This window comes from Lepidochelys kempii, chromosome 6, assembly GCF_965140265.1.
Source record: "Lepidochelys kempii isolate rLepKem1 chromosome 6, rLepKem1.hap2, whole genome shotgun sequence".
Classification (NCBI taxonomy): Eukaryota; Metazoa; Chordata; order Testudines; family Cheloniidae; genus Lepidochelys; species Lepidochelys kempii.
In genome coordinates this window covers 69,900,103-69,913,127 of record NC_133261.1, presented here as the reverse complement: position 1 = coordinate 69,913,127, position 13,025 = coordinate 69,900,103, and the positions used below count along the sequence as shown (strand labels likewise).

The 13,025-nt window shown below is 39.4% G+C and overlaps 1 protein-coding gene across 3 annotated transcripts in view; it reads right to left on the bottom strand.

Annotated features, from left to right (window-relative positions):
- The window catches only part of TTBK2 (tau tubulin kinase 2), a 210,364-nt gene that overhangs the window by 86,207 nt on the left and 111,132 nt on the right, over positions 1–13,025 (bottom strand). For all 3 annotated transcript variants that reach the window (XM_073348604.1, XM_073348603.1, XM_073348602.1), the window contains 2 exons: positions 6,795–6,935; positions 783–887 (listed from right to left, as the gene is read on the bottom strand). In XM_073348604.1, the coding sequence (XP_073204705.1) occupies positions 783–887; positions 6,795–6,935 (246 nt within the window). The remainder of the gene's footprint in view (positions 1–782; positions 888–6,794; positions 6,936–13,025) is intronic.

Below are 13,025 nucleotides of genomic sequence, written 5' to 3'. Positions count from 1 at the left end.
CATTACATGTACAAAATATACTACAGAATATTGACTACTATATTATTCAATATTACCATAAACATTAAAACAAAAAACTAGTTAAACATATAAACTACATTTTAGGATGTATCATCGTACATTGTGTTCACTTACTTCCCTATTTGCAAACTTCAGGAATTCACAATGGCCTCCCTCCCTATCAACAGTGAATTAGGGAGGCTCTACTGTACTTATTGCAATGTTCTTATTCAGATCCCTGTATCTATGATCCTCTCTAACTCATAGTCATTCCCCAATTCCTAATTCATATTTGAAAATTACTGTATTTCTTATGGCAATATTAAACTAAACTTAGCTATATTGTTTCATTCTACCATTCTACCCAATTCTTTCCTCTCCAAACTACTGTATGTTTTCAATGTACTGTTTGAGTTTTTCTCCTCTATATTATTTTCTGTAATTTATTTACTATGAAAAGTTTAGCTTTGATGTAACATCCATTATTCAGCAAGGTTCTGCTTTTTGCCTAATTTTCCAGCTGGATAGATTGATTGATATACAAGACATTCAAGTACTGCCCAAGGGCACACAATAAATCTATGTCTTAGGCCAAAGAAAGAACCCATGATTCTTCCTGGCTTCCTGTCCTTTGCACTTCCCACTAGATCATATGGCATCTCTGTTCTGGAATGGAGTGAACCAAATTTAGATACTGTATCAATTCAGTCTCCAGAAAGATTTTGGTATAGTATCACAACAAATTAATAATCATTTACAATAATTGTGAAAAAAATTCTTACCGGTCTGACATCCCCACATGAGTTTGTAAACTGTCGTGCCAAGCCAAAATCCAGCATGTAACACTTCCTACACGTGCTAGGGAAACGTCCCATAGCAAAGTTTGACTAGAAAAAGAAACAAAAAAGTATACATCATTAATATACACATATTAATGTATGTCATTTTCCATTATTCTATCCTTCTGTCTATATTTTCACTTCTGCCCATGTTCTATTAACTTTGGAGAAACAAACACATTATACTAGCACTGTATTTGCCAAGAGAGGGATGCAGAATGCTCCCTCCTCTTTTCTGGCTGCCTAGAAAAAATCTTCAAAGAAAAATGGGTTGGAGGGAGAGAGTGTGGATTTGTGGAGGCAATACATTCTGAAAACTTCAGTTAGAGTTCATTTTCATTTTCTTGTTCATCATCTGCCTCCACAGATCCTAATTCTTGGGTTTTGTCTACATAGCCTTTTTACCTAAAATTTCTCAATACTGCACTGGTTCAGCTCCTCTGCTGTCAGCAACATTTCTAATATAACAGTCTGCCTATCACTTTTGTTTTAACCATGTGAGCTAGATTTGTTCAACAAGCTTTAAAAATTATCAGTGGGAAAAACAGGGCTAGGCCAAAGAGCTGAAGCAAGAGTCTGTGCACTAAGTAAAACCCCTGTACAAGTGGGAGAATTCACCATATTGGAAATTTGGCACTGATGACTGTGGAAAAGCTATTGTTGATTTCTTATTCTCTACTGCCTGGTACTTCACGTACCCAGTTTGGATGAAACCAATGAATCCAACAGTAGCCCTTGTCTTTATAACTTTGGCCAAGATATCATCCATCTTGGAGCAAAGCAGATGAAGTTCTAAAAGAAAGAGACTGAACTCCTGTATCTCTGGAAAGAGAAACAAGCCACAACAAATAATGCCAGAGGCAGAGCACAAGTTTATAGATGGATCAGAGAAAGTTAGTATAATAGAGTCATTAGACAACTCTGACTCTTATAAGTTAGCTGCCTAAGTTGTCATAATTCACTGGCAAATGTTCTGGTGGCATAACTAATTACCAGACCTAGTAATTTGCCATTCGTGAAAAAAGCCAAAGGAAAAAAGTGTCCTTTTAGCTATTAAGCAGTCTAATATTCTATATTGTTTATTAGGGGCAGCAAGGTGGAAAGTCCTTAGAATTCCAAATTTATCATTTCCTGGTCTCACTTCCAAAGAATTTGGAAGAGTCAATAAAAGAACATTAAAGACCTGCACAGGGAAGCATTTTAATCATAGATTGGACTGTTGCCAAGTGAGTCTGTAACATATCGACAGAGTTTAAAACGATAGGAGACCTGCCTTCTAGTCTATGTCAGATATAAAGTTGTTAACTGGTTGCAAGCCTTCTTCTGAATGAAGAAAGAGGATCATTTAAAGCATCTGAGAGCTGACAAATTGTCACTTGTAAGATTTTACATCATCCATCGGAGATGAACAGATGAAACAAAAATTTGCTGTTCAGGAATGGCAGGACTTGTCAAGTTCACCTTCCAACTCAAATCTAGACAGAGAATCTGAGATACTATCACTCTGGAAATGAACAAAAGCGTGACATTAATTTAGAAGAATACCCTCCATTCAGTGTTTCAGAAAAGACTCTTTAATGTGAATTAACTTAAGTGGTTCTGTAAACAGAAGGAACCACAGTCCACAGATGTTATAATGAAGATCCACATGGGCCATGGCCAACTTAGAAAGGCTGAGATATGCTTACAACCTGTCTCCCTCCATGCAGGACAGATACAAACAGGGACAATTGGGAACATATACATTTCCCGATGGTGAATTTAGACTGTCATTATTTTTGTACACCAAAGGACTGCACCGAGAAAGGATTGCCATTGAGATCAGAGGAAAAAATAGATAAGGAATACTACGGTCAAGGAAGATTACTTGGATAGTCTTGATAAATCAGACTTGGATGCTAGCAGAAATTCCACAGCAGAATTTGGCTTTGAGATGTGTCAAAGACAGTACCAAAAACTTGCATTGTAAGAGCTGTACAGAGAGGGCATGGACATTTATAAAATCCATTTGACAAGATAACTAAGATTTCATAACTTTGTTCTTCTCTTTTTCTGTGCCTTGTCAGATTGCTCATCCACAAGTGCACACATAGATTCCCTGAGTATCAAGACTTTTGAAGTGAGGCTAAGATTGGAAGTCTTGGCATCAAGGCATTTACAGGGAACTAGACATTTGTTTCTGGCTTGCCATGAGAAGCAAGCAAAGAATATGGCCCATCACTTTTTACAGTGCTTAAAACTTGATTTTTTTTAACCATTTCAAAGCCAACCATTTTGAAACAAGTTTTTAGGCCTATAAGTTCTGTCAGGAAAAACACAAACACAAAGCCTAAATGACAAATTTAACTATCAATTTTCTAAAACCTACAAAAAGCATTTCTGCTGAATAAACTTGAAAAAACTAAAAATATTAAAAACATACAGCAGTTTCAGGTCCAATGGGTAGATGAAAAAAATAAAAATAAAAAAGGAGCAGAAATATGTGTGTTCTGCAGTATTCTCTTTATGCAGAGAGAGTTTCAAAGCCCTCCCATTCATGTCTACAGGCCTGTAACCACCACTGGACTTACTGCTTCTGGAATGCTGAAGGTCTGAGCTCAGGGCATTTTTCTCCAGTAAATAATGTGGACTTTTACCTGTAGGTAAAGAATACTCCAAGTCAAAAGTCCATCTTATCCCTAGAAAGCGATTTAACCCTTTCATCCAGATGTGCTGTTGTGTTATGTAACACCTCTCTTAGAAGGAAGGAATAGTTCTAATATAATTTGTGGTTCTCTCTGTTGCTCCTGCTCCTGTCCTGGCTCAATATTTAAGTTCCCAACCACTTTCCCCCACCAGCAACATCTTCCACCTCCCTGTGGTTTGTACACTTCCTCAACTCCACTGGCTTCATCCAAACTCTTCTCCCTACAGTTACCAGGCTGCCTCCATCCATCCCTTGCCCTCCCATCATGCACATATCATCACCTTCCGCTTCTAGCCTACTTCACAGTCTCCACACCTTTCAAGTTCGATGCTCCACTTATCTCTGTCTCAACCTATTTCCTTCCTGACTCTGGCTCCACGAACCACCCAAATGAAGTCCTGGGTGACATACCATTTAAAAAAAAATATAATGCAAGAATGAAGGATAAAAATGAAGATTTCTTAACTCACACCATCCTGTTAGCTGGGCATTATAATTAGGGCATGAAATTCAGTGTATTTTGTCAGATAACATTAAGTCAGAAGATGAAAATAATGGTGACAAAAAATAGAAGAGCTTTGCATGTATGGAATTCAATTGTACATGTTCACAGTGGAATCTGATGACATTTTTAGTGTACAGCAATATATAGCATGCATGTAACAAATGCAGTGATAATCTCAGAGGAAACCAGAAAAATAAAATACCAAAAATAAGACCTACTTCACAGCAGAAAAGTATAGTGTGTGATACTAACAAACAGATGAAAGAAAAATAATTCAGGTTCTCACTAAGTGCATGATCAAACAACACTCTACAATTTATTGGGCAATTCTTATTGGTTATCACGCTATACATTCAAAAGATAGCTCTATTTATTGTTATTTATTAAAGGTTAACAATGCATTCACTGCTCTACAATGCACAAATGTGAAGAAAGTCCCTGCATGAAGAAGCTTACAATTTTTGACATTAATAGAAAAGACAAGCCACAGTGCAATACCAAAAGAAGACGGGCACAGGAATTTTTTGTATTTTTTTTTAAATATCCCATCCCTTCCTGTCAGTAAGGTAGCAGTGGGAATGGGGCTTATTGTGGCAAAGTGTTCATAGGCTTTATGGAACAAGTGGGTCATTAGGTGGAATGTAAGAGCCTGGTGAAGTTGGAGGTTTTTTCCCATGTTATCTCTTATGCATGGGAGAGACACAAACGTGGGAGTGCAAGAAGGGAATAAAAGAGGGCAGTGGAATTGACATCACTGACAGTTGTGAAAAGGGAGAGGATGGACACAATAAGAAATTAGATTTGATAATATAGACTGAATCTTAGTCATGCAGGACCTTGAAAGGAAGGATCAGGTGAGCAAAGGGCAACAAGCCAAAGGTTTCAAATAGAGGAGAGATGTGTTCAGAGCAACAGGCAAGCTAGAGAACCTGTTACATTTTGACAAAATTTGTCAGTGATGTGGTTATCAGGGACTCCAAAGAGAAGAAGAATGCATTACTTAAAACAGAAGTGGCTAGGGTATGGACAAGTGTTTTGACTTTCAGACAAGAGAGGAAGAGTTGGATTTTCTGTAAGTTGTCGAGGAAGCAAGAACACTATTTAGTGACCCTTTTCATGTGTGGGGAGGAGGAGGAGTTAAAGATAACTTAGGGGTTGTGAATCTGTGTGACAGGGAGAAGGATAATAGTATTTTCTTCAGCAGTGGAGAACAGAAGAGACATAGAAGCTTTAGAAGGAACCGTAAAGAGCTCATTCCTGGCCACATTTAGAAAATATATGGAATGCGCTAAATAGCAAGGATAATACAGTCCTCTGGTTATAATTTTACAAAGAAAAAAGGCAAGTTTAAAATGATTATATGCTGGAATTCAATACTAAATGCCTGCTATTTAACCTTAATTTAGTTAATTGTTAAAAAAAACACTTGCTGTTCACCTTAAAATATAGGCAATATGACAGCTTTATAGACATCTCTAGTTTTTATACTTCTCTAAAGAAAACATATACTTTGTAATTTAGAGGAATTTAATAACAAACCATAGGAGTAATAAATGGACAGATGGTCAGAGATAAACAAGACTAGAGTGCTGTCTAAAAAAACTCCACCAAAGAATATTCATAATGGTTAATGCAAAATCTACAGTTCAATAGAGGTAACTGAGAAAAAAACAAATGAAAACACTTTGTAAATTAAAATAACCTATAAGCTATAACCATACTATACAACCTATAATAAACTATTAACTTATTTAAGTAAAGTATAGCTTATTATTTATCACTTTATATTAGTCAACTGCCAGTTTGCAAGTGATGTAAGGGCAGTACTGTAGCTATCTTTTTTTGTGGTTGGAACACTTTTACATGGTATTTAAAATAATACTTTCATTAACATAATCAGGCAAATATTTAATTTTAAAGGCATTGGGACCTTCAGGAGTTAGTCTTCCCTATTAAATCCGACCATGTCCTAAATATCCTGCTTGTTCAATATATTTTATTTAAATTTGTGCATTCTTTTTGAAATTGAAAATTTAGTGTCTTTGTTGGTGAATAAGGCTTCCAAACAAAAACAAGCATAATATTACTGAATAATCAATTACCAGAACACCATAATAACTGCTGAGGAATTCCTTCAGAATTATGTACTGTATGTTGCTTTTCCCAAATAAAATTTCTGTACCTACACTTTACTAAAGCAACCAAAAGCTTTCTGTTTTTAGTGGGTTTTATCCAAAGCTCAGACTTTGATAACCTAGCATATCAGGCTGCCACCTGCACATAACAGTTTTCTTCCGTATGCAGAGATGGTTTGTATCTCTGTTATTCATACATTAGATTCCATACCACAACTTAAATTACACTGATTTAACATTATGAAATTACTATTAAAACTCTTACAAATATTTCCTATGGTTAAATTTTACTCCCTTTGATTTCTTACATTAAGAGTTTGCTTCTATAGTCCAAAAAAGTCACTAATCATATTTTATTCTGTGGTGGGAGTTACTGCTATATACCATCTCTGTAGCCGACAGATGAAAATGCTAATTGAAGATCACTTGGAAGATGACCGCCATTTATACCAGTTGCAATCTAGCATAAATTAAATAAATTTTGCACATCCATCTTGAAAGATTCACATCTAATTCTCTGCTCCTACTGACTTTTTCAAGTTAACATCTAATACACTGCCCTTTCTTCTTAATGCTGTCAACTAAAGTCCACATATTGATTTCTGGTTTTGGCTTAAGAAAGAATTTACTGGTTTAATGTCTCTGTGCAGGAATCCCACAGAGTGAATGCTCTCAATGGACTCAAGAATCTGCTTTCCCAGGCGCAGGGTGGTACTGATGGTGAAGGTCCCTCGAGACTGGCTCCGACGCAGATCTGCCAAATTCCGACCCTAATTAAAACATAAGAACATTTTTGGGAGCAGTCCCAAAAACAGTATTCACAGATAATGTTAACAAATTCTTTACTTATCTTGAACTGAGACACGGTGAGTGAGGTAATATCTTATATTGGACCAACTTCTGATGGTGAGAGAGACAAGTTTTCCAGCTTACACCTCTCTCACCAACAGAAATTTGTCTAATAAAAGATACTACCTCACCCATATTGTTTCTCTAATATCCTCAGACCAACACAGCTACAACACTGGATGCTTTTCTTAAACTGTTCACAACGGAAGTCTTAAGAAACGCATCCAAGGACTCGCCCCTCACCCATTGTACTCTTCAAGGACACCACATCTCATAGATGAATAATTTCCAAGTCCAGAAGGGACCATTATGATCATGTAATCTGAGCTCCTGTATAACACATGCCACAGAACTTCCCCAAAATAATTCTAGAGCATATCTTTTAGAAAAGCATCCAATCTTGATTTAAAAATTCAGTGATGGAGAAGGTGTTCTAAATTTATATGCAAAATTCTCCAAATATTTCAGACATTAAATTTAGAAGCTGTTTTTGAAAATGTGACTCACTGTTTCTGATTCCAGATAACCTGAATCACACCAACTTGGATCTAGCAGAAAAGTGATTTTGACATATTTATCAGTTATGATTAGAGCTGGACAACGTTTTTGGGGAGAAATTGTAGTTTCAGTCTACCTAAAACCATTCGTAAATTTGCACTGAGTTCACAGAATAATTTTGACCAAACCAAAAAATCAAAATGTTTTGGAAATGTCAAAACAAAACATTTCATTTTGACCCAACTCGACATTTTCCATTTTAGATTTTGGACATTTTGACAAAATCAAAGGAGGACTAGATTCAAAAGCGGCTGGAGGTAGAGAATGAGGAGGTGGTCTCCTTATATCTTTTAGCCCAGTTGTTAAGGCACTCACCTGGCATGTGGGAAATGCAAGTTCAGTTCCTCTCTCTTCCTGATGTGAAGTACGGATTTGAACGTGTCTCTCCCACGTTTCAGGGGAGTGCACTACCCACTGAGCTATGTGATGTTCTGGAGTGAGTCTATGAATTTGCCACTATGAATTCAAATGGGTAGCCTTGAGGCCAGGGGAAAGAAGGTGAGAATGACCCTATAGTCTAGTAGTTAGGGCACTCACATAGGATATGGGAGACACAAGTTCAAGTCCATCCCCCAATGATTATTTAATTATTTATAAATTTTGGAACAGCTTCAACAGGAAAAATTGAGAAGGACCCACATCGGAATATTCCATAGCCACATAGCTAAGGGAATGTGGGAGACCCAAGTTCAAATCCCTTCTCCATTTCAGAGAGAGGGTGGAATTGAACATGGCCCTTTCACATCTCAGGTGAGTGCCCTAACCACTGGGTGAACAGTCATGAGGAAAGTGGAACACCTCCTTTCCCTGCCATTTTGTGAAACTAGTTTTCCTTAGCTTTTTCAAATTCACTGAAATAGAAATGATAAATAGAGTCAGAACAAAACGCATTTTGTTTCAACTCATCTCAAAGTTTGTTTAACTTTTCAATTTGCTAAAAATTTTGTTTTCAATTCAACCTGAAACAAAAGAGATTTTTTTTAATTGTCAGCAAACCAGCTCTAGTTATGATAGAGTCTTATATCTGTTATCTTCTGAGTGTCTGGCAGCCACAGAGAATAAAAACATAACATAAGTTTTCACAGAAATCTTTATGCTCCTTTCTTTTTGAATATCCAAGTGGCTGGATGACTAGCAATGTGCATCAGAACCTACTGCTTTTTCAGGTCCTTTTTAATGTCAAGACATTTTTCCCTAAAGTCCCATGATTTTGAGTAGCATCCGTGTTAGTCTGTATTCGCAAAAAGAAAACGAGTACTTGTGGCACCTTAGAGACTAACCAATTTATTTGAGCATAAGCTTTGAGTGTTAATCCCCATTTCAATCCCTTTCTACAGGAAAGAAAGGTTAGTCACCCTTTCGTAACTGTTGTTCTTTGAGATGAAATGCATATGTCCATTACATTAGGTGCGTGAGCATCTCATGCACCAGTGCGGAAGAGTTTTCCCAAATGGTACCCCAAGGGGTGGCCACACCTGTGCTCTGGGCTCATGGCCCAAGCAAGAAGGCATAAAGGGAGGAGCCACCTTGCCTGCTCTTCAGTTCCTTCACACCAGATTTTTAGATGAACAACTGATGCATTGGGGAAGGAGGGAGGGACATGTAATGGATATATGCAACACATCTCAAAGAATAACAGTTATGAAAAAGGTGAGTAACCGTTCTTTCTTCTTTGAGTGACTGCATACGTATATTACACTAGGTGACTCCCAATTTCCAATGGAGATGGGGCTAGGAGTCTTACTGGAAGAGGAACTACAAAACTGCTTTCCTACATTAGCATCTTCCCTTGGCGCAGTAGTAATCACTCAATGTCTAGCTAAGTTGTGGATTGGACTGCATTGCTGTTCTGCAAATGTCCACAATGGGATGTTACTCAAACACTGTGGGTGCTGAGTGAGCTCTGACTGAATGTGTAGACAACTTTTCTTGAGGACTAACACCCTTGGCATTGTAACACATGACAACAGAGCTAGTGATCCATTTGGACTGCCACTGCACTGTTGCAGGATGGCCCCTCATTCATTCTGCAAAGACAATAAATATAATTGGAAAGAGAACCAAAAGGGCTTTGTTCTTTCTAAATAAAAAGCCACAAAAGTTGTTTGAACATCCAGCAGGTGGAGCTTTTGTTTGTCCCTATGACCCTGTGGCTTTGGAAAGAAAACTGGTAAATACATATACTGATTGAGATGAAAGTCAAACGCTAGTTTGGAAATAAACTTTCCATGTGGCCTAAATTGTACCTCATCCTTGAAGAAAACAGTATATAGAGGATCCATTACTAGGCCATGCAGCTTCTCCTATTCTCCTTGCAGACATGATGGCTACTAAAAAGGCCACCTTAATTGAAAGATGCCACCATGAGCAAGGGGCTTACAGTTCAAAAGGGGAACCCATGAGGGCAGATAACACTAAATTCAATCCCACTCTGGGACAAGGTCCCTAATATGTGGGAACAGTCTATTTAGAACTTTTAAGAACCTAGTAGTTACTGGATTAGCGAAAACAGTCTCTCCCCCCTCTACTTGAGACACTGTTCTTAGAATAGACCTGGTGAGGGACCACATACGATCCAAGGTGAAGGACCTCCTTAGTTTGTCCACTACACCATTCTGAACCCCCGGCAGGTGTGACGCTACAAGTATCAAGTAATTTTGTATACAGAAGTTCTGCAGCCTGACTGCCTCCTGGCACAGGTTGTTTGATCTGGAGGCCTCCTGCTTATTGATGTAGAACACCACTGTGGTGGTGTTAGCACTTGCTTAGACAGTTTTGCCACATATATGTGGTAAGAACTGGCGATACACTCTGGAGATTGCTGTTAGCTTGAGAATGTTTATGGATAGGCCTTGTCTTTGGAGTGGACCACAAGCCTTGAACCTGCATGGCTCCCAGATGCACTCATCACTCCATGTCTGAAGTGCCCGTTACCAGTTATGGAAGAAAGAGGCAGGGACAAAGGAACTCTCCTGCAAACCTTGTCTTGGCTCCTCCTCCAACCCAACAAGGGTAAGATTTTGCCAGGGATACATAGTAGACTGTCCAGGTGATGTACCTGAGGGTGGTATGTTTGTAACCCCCTGAGATCCAGCCTGGCATGTGGGATCACATACGTGCATGCTGCCATATGCCCCAGGAGCCTTACTGATGTATGAAGATGGCTCTTCAGGGATAGGCAGATGTTCTCATGTGGCTAGAAATCTTGAAAGCGGCAGAGAGGTCCTGGCTAGAATTGAATCTAGGACTGCTCTGATGAATTCTATCCTTTGGAGGGGTACTAGAGTTAATTCCGCAGAGCAGGAGGTATCCGGTGATTGCTGCTGGCCAGTTACCTACTAAAGGAGATCAAGATTGAGGTCTTTAAACCACGATTAAAGGACTTCAGTAGCTCAGACATAGGTTCGGGGTTTGTTACAGGAGTGGATGGGTGAGATTCTGTGGCATGCGTTGTGCAGGAGGTCAGACTAGATGATCATAATGGTCCCTTCTGACCTTAAAGTCTATGATTACCAGGCCTAGGCATGAAAACTGGTGGAATGTCTGATGAATACTTTCCTATACCTGCTGACAGGAACTCCTCACAGCAGCCAGTCATCCGGTAACGATATTCCTGGATATGCCAGCAGCAGAGCCACCATAGCCATGAACGTAGTGAAAACTCTCAGAGCAGATGAAATGCCGAAGGGTAGAAGTGTAAATTGAAAGTGGTCCCCTCCTACTACAAACCTTAGAAATTTCCTGTGGACATGGTGAATGGTCATATAGATGTGGGAACATGCATTCTTCAAATGAAAGGCAGCAGACAAATCTCCCAGATCTAACAAGGGATAATAATTGTGAGGGAGACCATGTGGAATCACAACTTTTTGATGTATCTGTTTAGGTTTTGAAGGTTTAGAATGTGCCTGGGCCTTCTTTTGCTTTGGGTATTGGGAAGTATCGTGAGTACAATCCTCTTCCCTGATACTGAGGGAGTACTTCTTCTGTGGCTTCCAAAGAACATAGAGTCTGCTCCTCTCGTCTCAGAACTGGATTTGTTAGATAGTTCCTGAAAACGGACAGGGAAGGTAGGTGGGAAAGGAGGGAGAGGACAGGAATTGGAGGGTATATCCCGATTCCACTGTGCTGTAGCACCTACTTCTTGGAGATGATGGATTGCCATGCACTTAAGAAATATGACAACCGGCTCCGAAAGGGAGGAAGACAGCTTGCAAGATCTAATATTGTCAGTATGCTGTCCTTAACAGAAGATTCAAATGGGCTGTTTAGAGAGGTGTGGCTGCCTGGATGATGGAGAAGTCTCCTCCATTCCTGCCTGTATGTCCACTTATACTGATCCAGGTGTCTACGCCAACCGTACTGCTGACTTGGTGGAAGCTGAGAACAAAACTTCAGTCTTTTGGGGACTGGTGATTACAGACCCAGGGACTTGAACACTGCCCTACAGTTTTTTTAATGTATACAGTTAATCATCTTTTTTCAAACAAAACAATCCACAGCCCTAAAAGGAGAGGTCTTTGATAGTCTGCTGGACTTCAGTGGGAATCCTGGAGCCAAGCCACACAGTGCATGGTTACCACCATTGTCATGACTCTGGCAGCTGAGTCTTGCTGCATCCAAGGAAGCTAGTATAGCAGACCTTTCAACTGCATAGCCTCCCACCCCTCTCTCAAATTCTTCTGACAAAGAGGTCAAATTTTTTGTGTCCTTGTCCTTAGGAGTCACTTTTACTCTACCATGGTAGTGCTTTTCATTTACAACTGCCACTGCTATGGAATATGAAAAGACTGCTTAGATCCCCAAGATGGAACCTGCTACTTGGGTTCTGGGTACTTTGCCACTGGCATGAGAGATAATGGAGTTTGACACAAAGTTTTATTAGGCAGCATAACTTTCTCATTTATAGGGAGACCAACTTTCCCTGACGTAGCCAGGTGTAAAATGTCTTTGAGCTTGTGTGGATTTTCTTCCACAAGCTCCATTTGTATCCCCAGGATGTAGACATCCTTTTCAGGAGCTCTTCATAGGCCTTTAAATCATCTGGTATTGAGGAAGAGGGTTCCAGTACCAGTGCTTCTTCCAGAGAGGAGGTGGAGGATGTATTCAAAGGAGGCAGGCTACAACCTTCCTGGCGCTGGTCAAGAACTGCAGATGTAGAAGGCCTGTCTAAAGCCAACAACAGGCCATTCTGATCCTCACCTCATCAGTGATGGTCAGAACCAGGATCAAGAGGCCCACTGATACCACGTGGGGAGACTTCATTGTTAAGGGATATATTTTTGTAATGTAGCAGCTGCTCTGTACCGACTTCCTTCAGTCTGTCAATATTGGGTGGAGAGGCTCACCTTCTCAAGAACTGATTTCTGTAGTGCAGCTGGGATGATTATCTAGACTCTGGAGGCATCCACCATTGTACCTAGTAGGGGCAATGGTAGGGCTTGTGCAGTACT